Here is a 13,788-nt window from a genome sequence, read left to right on the forward strand (position 1 = left end):
ATGAGTTTCTGGCATTGGCTGTTGACAAGCGGCAGGACAGGCACCCATGGAGGTCAGTGAGTGTTGAATGTGTGTGTGTGTGTGTGTGTGTGTGTGTGTGTGTGTGACCAGTGAAAAAGAATAGCAGCTTAGGTTATTATTACCTGGGGTTTAGTGGATTACTGTTTAAGCAGTGACTAATTTGATAGCATCCCAAGAGGAGCATGGATGAATAGAAATATTCATGTCCACTTACTCTGCCATCGCTAGTCAGGAGAATGGAGTCGCTCTTAATGTCACGGTGGATGACGCCCTGTGTGTGCAGGTAGGACAGAGCCTTCAACACCGACAGGCACACCGTAGCAATCTGCTCCTCGTTCATCCTGTAAGGAGACACACACACACACACACGACCTGTCAAAAATATTGCAATTTAATCAAATTTGATTTATTTTCATAGCTAACTGTTTATTTCCACAATTTGTAGTTTATCTTTTTAATAAATGTGCTATCTGTTTTTATCTGGTAAGCTCATTTTTGTCGCCTGTGCTTTCTCCGTGTGCTGTGCATTGCGAGAAAACATTTACTCATAAATAAAACTGACTTTTGTTCTTTGAGCTACAGAAATGACTGGCTTTAAGACTTAGGAGTCATCCTATAGAGGATATGGAGTAGAAATCCAGTTTGAAAATATCCCACTGTGGCCCGCAGCGCTTCCAGCTACGAGCAGGCAGGAGGGTCCCATATGGAGAGAGGGGGCAATGCTGCGCGTCTCACTGAGCTCATGTAGAAACTCACAGCTCCACTGAACATTAACGTCTCTAGACCCAGCTGGCTGGGCTGTGTTGTGTGCTTATGTGTGTGCGCTCTAATCTGCAATCATACAAAACATGTGCACAAAGAAGCGTGCTCATTTTAAACCCCAGACTAAGGATACAGATGGATGCAGACGCAGATATACTGTATATGCATTGCAGCATGATCTTACATGCTTGCAACCCTTCTGCACACTTCTCTTTATCATACAGTGTAACTTACCCGCTATTGGGGCGCTCACTTGCAAACTTGCAAACTTGCATTATGAGAAATAACCCTTTGGGCTACACATACGCTCATAATATTAAACATATATAATCACACTCTGCAGATTGCAGCAGATTTTATTGTCACACATGTATGCTTTTACAATCACAAGAGATAAATGAGCTTTCTGCTAATGGAAAAACAACCGGCTAACTCGGAGTGAATGGGATGGAGACGCGTACGTGAAAATGACTCACCTCTTACCGCCTCTCCACTTACACCACAACCCCCTCCCCCCCGAAAAAAATCCCACGCTCCCATACACACACAAACAAATGAGCTCACACACACACACACACACACACACACACACACACACACACGCACTCATGGAGGCAGGATCAGTGAAATAGAAAATTGTTTCACAAAGTGAAAAACAACTTTAATGAGCCTGTAAAGGTTGTCAAAGGGAGGAGAATTACACGTGCACCTACACACAGACAAAAGGTGCACACACAAACACTGAGGCATTCATACTCACACACACACACACACACAAACCCATATGCTTTTGCATTTACACTGGATAAAAATCCCCTCGAAGTGCAGATCATTACCCAACTTTAAAAGTATAACTGAAATCTGAACGTGACTGAAATAGTTCTGCAGAGCCCCCCATTCTCCTCCCGCTGCTGATTTGCCTGTGTGAGTTAGAATTGAGCGCGCATGTGTCCATAAATCTCAGAGTGTGTGTGCGTTTGTGTGTTTGCTGCCAGCAAGCTGATGAGGCTTGCACAACGCGAGGCAGGCAGCAGTTATTTCCACAACAAAAAGCCTAACAGAAATAGCAGCAGGCTTTCACCTGGACAAATATGGCAGAAATTACTGATGAAGAAAATACACCGCTCAAGCCCTTCTGCAGTATTTTCTCACTGATTTTATTTTATGCCTGCATACTAATCAATCTACATTTTATAAGGACATCTATTAAGTTTTATTCCAAACTTTTTCTGATAATATTAATATAAGGGGAAAAAAAAGCGGCTGACCCTGCAGGTTGAATGTACGTGAGTCTTTATCAAAAAGAGAAATTCTGTTTAAAATCCAGTTTTATCATCTTTCCGTGAGTACTTTTAAAAGCACTCGTGGTGAAACTTTCTCTCATACATGCACCGAGCACACAAACGAGCAAACATCTGTGTGGGAGACTGTTCAAAATACTTCACAGCAGCAGCGGTGCTCAGCCTCGCCAAAGCGTGTTATTAGCATCCGACACCGCGCAGCGCTAATGCTGACACTCCGTGCAAATGACTGTAATTAAACACCAAGCACAAAGTAAGCTTAAAACAATGAGGCAGCAGCTTAGAAACGCAACTCAGTAACACAAACAATTTGGAAAAGTTGGAGAACGATAATCCTCAAACTATCGGAGCATCGTATCGTTTCAGCCAGTCCTTCCTCTGCGCCTTGCAAAATTATTCACCTGTTTGTCTGATGCAACAAATAAAATAAAAAAATGGAATTTCGACTGCGCACCACTGCTTGCTGGGTTATATTAAAATCCATTTGATGTCAGCAACATCATCTGAACATCACGTCCTTTAAAAGGTGACATAAACCTTGCCCCCCCCCATGTGGATTCTCTCCGTCTGTCTCACCAGTCAAAACTAACACAAATGACACACACAAAGCTGTGGCCTGATTTCTGGGACTTTTATATAAAAGTATTACATAATGTTTCAATTTTTTTTAACTCTTTCAGTCAGTCTGAAAACAGCCATTGAACTGAAAAATAAAATAATAAAAAATAAAGATGATTTCACATTTTTGAATGACACTAGTTTTCTTGGATGAGAGGATGGACATCATGTCTTGCCTGTTTTGTAAATACATGACTAATGTTGAGAAAAATAGGTATACCTGGCTCTGTTAGAAGGGAGCAAAGTCTGTCTATAAGGTCCTTTGAAACATAGGTAGTAATAAAGAATAGAAGCTGATTGTCACTGCTGTGTTTTTATTTATTTATTTTACACTTCTGCATAACATACATTTTCTTACTATGCAATTATATGGTTCCACCACATCCCAGAGGTGCTCTGTTTGACAAGGCGCTTGTCTGAAGTAGGACTCAGTGGATTTTTTTTTCAACCAATCTCTGTAAAATGTAGAGATGTTTGTGTGTAAACCAATAAATCACAAGTTTCTGGTTGTTGTTGTCAGCCCATCTGACAACAACTGTGCGAAACAACGTGTACATGCCTAAATGCACTGAGTTGCTGATTAGATATTTGCATTAATGACCAGCTGAACAGTACGTAAAAAAATATGCTGCGCTTTATGTTACATTTAGTATGCAGGGTGTATCAAAATGAATCATCCAATTTCAAAGGGCTAGATTTTTTAAAGTAATGGACATAAAAACTTGCGGTACATTTTAAAATACATGGCTGAAGATAAACTTTTACATACACAACTTACAATGCTCAAAAGTTAAATGTGTCCTTCTCTGGTCGCGTGTCCATATGAGAGTCAAACTCATCTCACACATTATTGTGAGCTTGTTTGGAGTCACTGCAGCCGCCAGCAACCACGTGAAACTCATGAATCTGTTCTTTCTTATAATACATGTTCTGATCTTTACCAGTGAACTGTGAAATCAGATGATTCCTTTTGATAGACTCTGTATGAGGAGTTTGTATTCCTGCTTCAATGCCAACGTCTCTCTTCCTACGTAGAGTATGGTCTCAGTGAGCCTTCGTGGTAAAATAAAGGTTTTAAAAGCCCGTGTTTGACTGGACAGTAACTTTCATTTTTACCTGGTTCTTGCAATGCTGAATCACTGATTCATTTTTAGGAAATATCTTACTAATCAATGAAAAGTTCAAACGTGCCTCAGAACCTTTACATGCTGCTCACCTGGTTGTTGAGTTTGACATCTTTAACTACTTGAACAAAATAATTATCCTGTTTTTCAAAATGTCCTTTTATAATTTTCTTGGAGTCTAACAACAGCTTACATCCTCCAAGCTCCGCATCACACAGTTTCATGGTTTACCTCAGCATTTGTGCATTGAGCAGTTACCTGGTGTGGGTCACAATGTCAGTGAGTGCCCCTCCCTCCAGGAACTCCATGACGACCCACAGCTCGTCTCCCACCAGGTAACTGTTGTACATGTCCACAACATTTTCATGATGGTAGTCCCTCATGATCACCACCTAAAACACAGACAGAGAAATATATATATACGTATTGTTACTAATGACACTGTAGTACACTGGCTCTGTCACTGTTATTATGCTGCTATACTTTGTTACTACACTGTTAATATGAAATGAAAATCACGCTTTGAGCCTCAAAAAGGTTTCTCTCTGAAATTCCTCAATTCAATGCCATATTTAAGAATGTATGCTAAAATATGCTACAAAAAATTATCTACAATTCCAGTGGTTTATTGAATCTACTCATGTAATTTCATTTTTTTGTATTAATTCAACTTCCCCTTTGTCTAATATGAACATGTTCTGGAGGCTTAACCATAAAAGGATTACATTCAAATTAATAGGATTACACGAAACAAATTACTTTCCCGCTGAACACCCGCTGCTCCACACCTCGCACTCGTGCTTACATACATGCATTCTCTCTCCCACTCATGCACACTAAACAAAGAGACCAAAATACAAAAGAATCAGGGCAGAAATGCAATCCGAGCGTCGCTCAGTTCACATTTAAATACGTTTTTCTTCTTTTTTCCTGGGCAAATGAAATGCAGCTCATTTTTTAACTTGTCAGGACATCATGAATGTGAGCAGTCACCAATACAGTTCTTGCTTAAGGTTTTCGGCGTAAACACGTCTTCAGTTTAGTCAATAAATGTCATTACAGATGCAAAAAAATGTGTTAGTGGTTCAATTGCTGTGGATGGATGTTAGGGAAATATGGGCGAACTGAACTCTTGCTGTTTGTTTCATTAATTAGCATAAAGTGGCATTTTTATTATGCTAATTAAAACAGTTTCACGACTGCCGCTTGCTTAGGCTATCAACAATCTGTGACAAATGTTAGTTCTGTGGTCATTATGGCCCCAATTTAAATTCACCTGATTAATTCACTCAAACATACGACATCAGAACTATTTGGATTATAGGAGCTAGGGACAGTTCCTCAGGTAATCGTTGTTTGATACCTCGTTAAAAAGCAGCTCTCTTCTCTGCTGTTTTCTGAGATCCATCTTCTTCACTGCCACCTGCTTTCCGCTGTGCTTCTCTGTGGCGATGCAAACAATACCTGTGGATCCCTCGCCGATCTTAATAAAGCTGTCCAGGTATTCCCGAGGGTCGCCTGGAGGAGAAGACAAACATCGTGCCTCATTTTGATGCAACGGCAGAAACAAAAGATATAAATTTAAAAAACATCTATAAGTTGCAGTTGCACGCCTCTGCTAAATACTCAGGCTGCAGTTTATTCACACCCTTACAGACTCTGAACACTGCTATATTAAACTCTGTTTGAATGTTAGACAGGAAACACTTGGATGTAGAAAAACAAACAGTGCTTGCATGAATGTATGTGTATTTGGGTAAAGTGCTTTGCGTGGAGTAGAATCTGTCCATTTATCATATGCACATTCGTGTGAAACAAAGTTGTCACATGCTTGCGTGTCATTTCAATGTTCCTTTAATTTCAAGTGTGCGTTACCTGGGTTGACCACCAGCTGAAGTGCTGCTCTGAACTGCTCATGAGAAACTCTGGAGGGCTGCGTGTCAGAGCTCGACCCCCAGGAAGGAGGCGGATAAGCCCCTGGGGGGACGTAAGGTGACGAAGGCTGTGAGTAGGCCCCCTGGATGAAAAAGTTACAAAAAAGAGAGAAATAACACATCTTATATACCTTTAACTTTATTTTCTAAATAATCAGTTTGGGAAAGAGCTACTTTAGTTAGAGATTTAAGATGGTTACGTTTGAAAACATGGAGGAAGTGTTGATCTCAGCTAGCTTGCCAAAGTCACAGAGTATAATCTGCAATCTGTAGCAAACTGAATCATCTCTATGGTGCAGTTTTTATATGTGAAGTTAGCAAACATACTGTACCTGCGGGGTATATGGTGGACTGGGCTGGGAGGGAGGATGATGGTAAGGCGAGGGTTTGTAATGGTGAAAGATCGGGGGGTACGGCAGGTGCACCGAGGGGTAGCCAGGCGGCTTCGTGTGGCTCTGAGGTAGCTTAAGAGGCCCTCGGGGGTACGTGTCACCACCTGCGACCTGGGGACTGTCATCGCGTGATGGACGCTCATAGTCGCCCTGGAAAAGCGAGGAAAATTACATATAAGTCTAGCGTTACGCAGGTGTCTGCATTTTACTGCAGTGAATACTGAAGAATTTTACTGTTAAACGTCAGCCTGTACATCCACGGTCATACACTACACCTGCAGGTACATTACTCTTGGACAGACCTAACGGAGAACATTTAGTGCACAGGACAGGGACCATACCTTATCCTTACCACCCCACCCCCCTCTAAAATGCTTCACAGCTACTCCATTCATCAACCAAGAGCCTGCAGCGGACTCAGATCTGGGACACAGCTCTTCCTTAAGAGTCCTTCAAAGTAGTATTGCTGCGTACACATGGGTATTAGTGAGAATGCAGTAGTGCTTACATGACTCAGCTTTCATTACATGACTCACAATTGGCTACAAATACGCACACTTGGAGTGGTTTCATAACCTAATAGCTTTGTCATCCTACTATGTCATTTATGAGATGTGGATCCTGTCATTTGAAGGAAAACTGGCCACAGGTCATTAACAATAGGACGTAAGTAGGGACAGGCTGATACTGTACAGCTGTCAATGGCATATCTAAGTGATAATAGTCTGTCACTTAAACACTAGGAGAGGGATGAAAGTGCTACAGCATTCATCAACACTACCCAGAGTGATCTAAAGTGGACTACAGCAAAGAAAAAACAAAAATTAACTTAGAAGATGGATCTGCTTTCACCCTGCAGAGACTAAACTAAATCACCTTTGCCACACCTCTCTAAAATGATCTCCAGCCAGCCTGATTTTTTCCCCTCAAGAGACTCCGACTATAATAAATAAAACTCTCTTTCCTTCTTTCTTTTATTTGTTACTCTCTCTGCGCCTAATCGCTATTTCTCTTTCTTTCACAAAGAGACACACACATGTACACGGACTGAAACGCACAAGCACAGATAGGGCAGGAGGAGGAGCCCTGATGTGTTGGGATGATGTATAATTACATGGTGTGAACTCTTTTAATCAATCACTCTGAGGCAGGTGCGGGGGTGGCTGCTGGGAGGCCCCCGTCTCGTGCCCCTCTATCGTTGGCCGGCAAGCGCTCGCTGGCTGTCAGCCAGGGGTCTCCTGATCCATGTTGGTTAAACGCGCATTAATCTGAGTTTGGCAGGGTAATCAACAACCTAACTCAACTGTGAAATTGAATTCCGCGGTGGAACATCGTTCGGCCAGTTTTATGCTAAGGCTGCAGAAAGGGAAAGTGCCGCAACATCAATTTGTCACCGAGAGCTGCGGCACTGAGCTCACACTCGCTACAAAACAGTGAGGGAGAGAGAGAGAGACGGCGGCAGAGAGAAAGGAAGTGTGCGTGTGTGTGTGTGTGTGTGCGTTTGCATCTTTGTGTGTGGCCAAGTTTCTGTGCTGTCTACTATTACATCCTTCCAACAACGGCAGGGAAAAAGGAGGATTTACTTCAGCGGTGTGAGTGGGCTGAACGAGGAAAAGAGAAGAAATGGCAGAGAGTGAGCAAAGAGAGAGGGAGGTGGGTTTGTTCCAAGGTCCGTGAGCCAAGAAGAATAGTGATTCTTCAGCTGCCAGATGACTCCTTGTTTTGTTGTTTCCTTTTTTTAAACCACTGCTGTGAAAATCAAACAAGAAATATTAAAAACACCATCACATTAAGTCCAATTATAGTCGCGCCTTTGAGATATGAAAGAGTAAGTTTGTAAATGATCAAACATACTCTTTCATATATAATTTGGATAAATTGGGTTTCGACTCTTTACTTATTCTACTTCTTTTTTTTTTAATAGAAAAGCAAACGCGCCTCTATAAGCGTGACAACTCAGACAGCGGCAAAAATGTGAAACAAACAACATGAAAGAAAAATGACCTTCTCCTGCATCGCCTTCCTGCTGCTCTTGCATTCTCCGTGGCTGCTTTTTCTTCGAGTGGCTATTTACCGAGACACGCGGGTTAAATGGTTTTTCATCAAGGCACCCTGGGATCTACATCAGCAAACCCGGTTTCCCCTCTCGGCTCGCTGTGTGTGAAGGGAGGCATGGTGCAGAACTGTGATAGCGGTACTCGTGGGTTTAATGACGCTTGGAGAGCTTTTGAAGAATGATGTAAAAGGTGTTGTGTGAAAAGTCTGACCCCACCTTTTGCCCTCTGGTATAATTCCTGATCTATTATCTTCCACCGCAGCACATGCAGTTCTTTGCACTGAGAATTCTGGTGTAAAAGAACTACGAGTAACTGAAAACATATGGTTACATTACATAGCCACTAACGCGTGGACGGTTCGTTTGTTCTTGTCAGTGGAGTTTCTGTGCAGAGGAATCTCTTGGGTGTCTCTCCCACTGCTCCACTGGAGCACGACACAGGCTGCACAAGAGCCAGCATACTTACAGTGCAGCTGTTCCCAAATACATAATACAATCGACTGAGTGACACTGCTGGGGATTTCACCAACAATCGCATAGGTTCCTTTAAATTTACGTTTTTTTCTTACTTTTACAAACATGAGTTATTAGTGTACAAAAACCTGCCTTTTGTGTGTTTTGTTTGTGAGATGTTTTCAGTTATAATCTGTAATACAGTCATATAAAAAAGTATTTCCATGTAACAAAAACTCTGTTCTGCAAGATATTTCTGGGCATCCTTAACGTCAAAGCCCATCTATGCATTCCACAAAAAGTAAGGGAATTACTGTTTGATTGATTATTTCTTTGTTGTAACAATGTTTCTTGGCAATAAATCTTATACCATTGGAAAGCCTGTTTATTTACCTTTAAATGGTGCCGCATTTGTAAGGAAAATGCATTTGTGGGTTGAGCAGCAGAGTTGAGCATGTGGCTTGTGCCCATAAAAAAACTTGCTAAATCTTCTCGTGCAAATTCCAAACAGCTTATTCTGCTGTTGACTCTTATTTGATGTCAATAGCCAAGAAATAATTGAGGAAAGGTGTCGCCACAGCAGATCATCTGCCTCCATCTCACACCAAGCCTCTGTATGTCCCCCTTCACAACATCCATGAACCTTCTTTGTGATCTTCCTCTTTTCGTTCTGAAAAGTCTAATATATCCACTATCCTCCTCTCCTCATGTCCAAACCATCTCAGCCTTGCTGCTCTAACTTTGTCCCCAAACTGCTCAACCTGAGCTGCCATTCTGATGTACTCATTTGTAATCTCTAAAGCTTTGCTATTAGATATTTAATTTCTACTGAGTTCGTCTTGACCAACGTTATGCATATTTGCATATCCTATCCTTTTAATAATTGCAATTATAGTATATTTTTATACCTTTGTGCCAATTATGTTTCTGTTAAAATGATATATTTAGCAGTGATTGCAGTTTGTGTGGTGCAAAGCTTCTGTATGAATCTGAACACCGAGACTACTTGCTCCTATCTATTAATTTAATTAAAAATAATGACATAAATATACACTGATTTCATCTAGTATTTTTTTCCACTTTTTTCCTGTCTCTAACTTTTATATTTTGTGTAAGTCAGAGCTTTTTGGTCAGCGGTCAGTCTGAGCATCAATTGAACTGTGTATAGAGCTAGTGGACACGGCAGAGGTGCAATTCTTTATGTGACATCCTCTTCCTCCTTCAGGGAAGAGTAGATTAAAGCTGAAACCATCTATCTGGCAGGAAGAGCAGAAAAAGAAAACTAGTGGTCGAGGATCAGAGAGAACTCGAAACACTGAAGAAGAAAATAATGTGAAAGGGATTGCAGCTGAGTGGGAGGTTAAAGTGTGTGTCACATGAGTGTACATGTGTAGAATTTTCTCTGATATGTTTGTACAGACTTGTTGGGAGGTATTGTGTGTCGAAACATGCCATTTCCATTTTGCTTTAGTTACCTTGGTTAACGTCTGTGAGTTGGCGAGACTCTCCGAAAGGCGAGGGTAGGTGTAGGAGCTGTACGGGTGGGCCTGTGGTGGGCTCCTGAAAGTCCCACTGGCGGCATAGGGGACATTTGGCTCCTGCAGCCCAGAGCCCGACCGAGATCGCTGCCTGATGGCAGGCGTGGGGCTGGTCTGGGTCACGTAGGAACTCTTGGGTCGCTTCTCATATTCATCCCTCATGCCACCGTAACTCCACTCACTGTCGGGGTAGTTAATCTGCTCGCTGTGTAGTGATGCACGAGACGGTGTGCCAACTGATGTGTCCCGGTAGTCCTGGCTGGATGAACCCCCCACCGATGCCCGGTAGTAGCCGCTGGAACCTACTCCGCTACCCACCGTAGAGGCCACCTCATCCGCCGACCGCCCTTTGCTCTCCAGATAGGTGTGGTAGTCAGGTGGAAGTTTGCCATAGTCTGATTTCTGAGGCATGGCATCAGGGTAAAAGGGGCTGCGTATGGGGTGTGAGTGGCCATTCTGCTTGGTGAATCGATAGTGCCTGCCAACTGCCCAGTCCCCATCTATGGAGAAGCTTGGCTTGCCGGGATCCAGAGAAAAGTCCCTGCTGGACGTGTCCAGGTCACACGAGTAGCGGGAGTAGTAGTGGTTGAATCCATTCTCCTCTGGAGCAGTGAGATGGCCACTGCCCGTGGGTTTGGAGATGCCTCCAGCCTGATGGGGGCCCGGCGGGCTCTCTTTACGCAAGGAGTTGGAACGTGTTACCGAAATGTTGTCGAACTCCTCCAGCAGGCCGTTAATGGATGCATCTTTGGGTGGCCGGTTCCCTCGAACAATGGTCTACAAGCAAAGCAAACACATTAAACTTAGCATAGAGGAGACTCGTGCGTCTGAGAGTTTGATGGCGATAACCCTGATACTTTGGCTTGCAGTACATTCACTTTCAGCTTTATCATTCCTGTCTGAAAACTGAATGAGATGAATTGAAATTCCTGCATCATCAACCTTAGTTAACTTTAAACATTTTCAGGCAAGAGTTTCAATTCATGTGTATCAGGGCTTTGCAACAAGTATGAAATTAATCATCACTTGCATTAAATGAATGTCGGTATTTGGATTTTAGAGAACAGCAGGCACTGATCTACACAACCACGAGTTGTTGTGAGCTGGGATTGAGCTAAAAATGCATGAAGATAAATGGCGGGATACCTCAGATGGTAAAAGGCAACCAGCGTTGGATCGAGAGAGCTAATTCCTACCCCGTTTCCCTCGCAACACATCAGCTTCAATTTCAGTGGGATGATCAGGATACATTAATAGTCGTGAAGTTTGGTTTAGCACACCAACACACGATTACACATGCACGCAAACCAAAAGGAGCAAGGAGGACGGGGGAAAGAGAGAATGAACACGCAGGCTCGCATCTGCTTCAAAGCAGAGGCAGCTTAAACATCAGGGGGGCCGCTTATCCCCTCCTACCTTGTGTTAAACCCTTTACAAGGCTGTGTCGTGAGTCATGGGCAACACGTGCTGCTGCGAGACTACAATCTGTGAGCGTGCACGGTGCGTGTGCATGTTTGTACAGTGTGGCTCAAAGTCGTGAGAGTGATGGGAAAATCCAGACACATCTTTTTTATCTACCAGCCTCTCCACCACTTGAAACATAGAGGAAACTGTGCGCTGGAACAAAAGGAAACATGATGCATGAGTAGTGCTGAGAGGAGGCTGAGCTGAGGAGATTATGTGAATATTCAGCTCTTACATAATTTATTTTGGAGCCATTTGTGATGATCAAACAAATCTACCGACTGCGTTTCCTGGCATTACGGCCTCCATCTGGTAAAACTGTAGTCTTTTAGCTGTTTAGTAAGTCATAAGCAACAAAGGGACAGATGTTTGGTTCCCACTGGGGCAGTGGCATATTATAGTGGTGCATGATGCACAACGATAACTTCAACAAACAATCAAATATTTGACGTATTTTACTGTGAAAACTTAGATGTTGAGATTTGCTGATTGTTTCAAAGCGAGAGTGATTTAAATGATTGTGACTGATTTAAACACACCGAAATTTGCATAATTTGTTTCTAGTGTTGCTAAGAGCTAAAATGTACTTAAATTAATTAAAACACACTATAAAACACATTCAATGTAATTTGTCGCCAGTAAAGCTGCTGTTAGTATTGTGCAGTCGGACTCCTTACATGTTCAATACCAGAAGGAATAGCTTTATAAGAGATTTAACTACAACCAGAGACGCAGCAGAGGGGACAGTTGGGTCTCAAACACACACACACACACACACACACACACACACACCATGCTTCCACAACGGTGTCTTTCTTGCCACAGAAAAGACTGATGGCAAAAACAAAATAGGGACTAACTAAAATACACACAAACGCTACCTCATCTACACATATTCCAATAATGTGCAGTATTTTTATACTATAGTCATTTAAGTGCAATATGGGAATTACCGTTCCTTATATTTGAAACAATATTATTATTCTTACTGTATTTTACTACATTGTTTTATATTTGTTTTGTGTGACCGTGTGACTTTAGCTTTGACTCAAAGCTCTACAGAAGATTTCCTATGTACCCACAGACCCAGTGTATGTATACAACTAGCAAATAAAGTTATTATTATAGGTATTATTACAATGCAAAACATCCATTCATCCATTCAATTCGGGGTCATTGTCAGGCTGGAGCTTGTCCCAGCTCTTATTGGGGAGAGGTTGGTAACCCTGTACAGGTTGCCAATGCCAATCTATCGCAGAGCTTGCACAACCATTCACATTCACACCAATGGACAATTTCGAACCACCAGGTAACCTAACATGCATGCCTTTGGACTGTGAGAGGAAGCTAGAGAGAACCCATGCAAGCATAGGGAGGACATGCAAAGTCCACACAGGAAGGCTGATGTAAAACAAACCAAAAACCTGGCAACCTGTTTTTTGTGTTTTATTGTAAAACCTGTACTGATCTTTCTAAATCTTGCCTCTGACATATACACATCATACAATAATAATAAAAATGGCTAAAACTAAACACTGAAACTAATAGAAACCAAACAAAAACTAAGCATTTTCAAATAAAGAAACTAAAAACCACTCTGGAAAGTAACTGAAACTAAACTGAATTAAAAGCAAAATAACAACTAATTAGAAAATATAAAACTACAACAACTCTGCTATAAAAACGAGTTGTTATTAACCAGTTGAAGCTCATGTCTATCGAGGCGATTATCACCATTTAAACACCTAAAACAGAGCACATATAAAATATCAACCCCTTTTAAATCCCAGACATATAACTAAAGATTAGAGAACAGAAAAATAAGGCGGCGATTTGTGTACGACATTATTTTGGTGCGTCGTTATTAGACTTTTCCCCTGTCTGCAGATGTCTGTTGAGCTCCACTCTTAGACCCGACAGTGTCACATCGTCATCATTCTCAGACCCTCAGACAGTGCTCACGCCCTGCTGTCTGTCACCCGACTGCCATGCTTGTCTCTGCTGTGATTCCTTCATGTCACATGTGCTGAGGCAGAGTCTCGGAAACCCTGGGATAATCACCGACTGTCAGCAACATTGTGCCGGCGCAGGGATCTTCGACGTCTTCGCTCAGCTACCTGCAAAC

The 13,788-nt window shown here is 42.2% G+C and overlaps 1 protein-coding gene across 5 annotated transcripts in view; it reads right to left on the reverse strand.

The window, feature by feature from the left end:
• Positions 1 to 13,788, reverse strand: part of pak5 (p21 protein (Cdc42/Rac)-activated kinase 5) — a 69,608-nt gene that overhangs the window by 4,082 nt on the left and 51,738 nt on the right. For all 5 annotated transcript variants that reach the window (XM_005449752.4, XM_025899057.1, XM_005449750.4 and 2 more), the window contains 6 exons: positions 10,137 to 10,976; positions 6,093 to 6,302; positions 5,702 to 5,843; positions 5,190 to 5,344; positions 4,085 to 4,218; positions 236 to 362 (listed from right to left, as the gene is read on the reverse strand). In XM_005449752.4, coding sequence (XP_005449809.1) covers positions 236 to 362; positions 4,085 to 4,218; positions 5,190 to 5,344; positions 5,702 to 5,843; positions 6,093 to 6,302; positions 10,137 to 10,976 — 1,608 coding nt within the window. The remainder of the gene's footprint in view (positions 1 to 235; positions 363 to 4,084; positions 4,219 to 5,189; positions 5,345 to 5,701; positions 5,844 to 6,092; positions 6,303 to 10,136; positions 10,977 to 13,788) is intronic.

Source organism: Oreochromis niloticus, linkage group LG15, assembly GCF_001858045.2.
Source record: "Oreochromis niloticus isolate F11D_XX linkage group LG15, O_niloticus_UMD_NMBU, whole genome shotgun sequence".
Lineage (NCBI taxonomy): Eukaryota > Metazoa > Chordata > Actinopteri > Cichliformes > Cichlidae > Oreochromis > Oreochromis niloticus.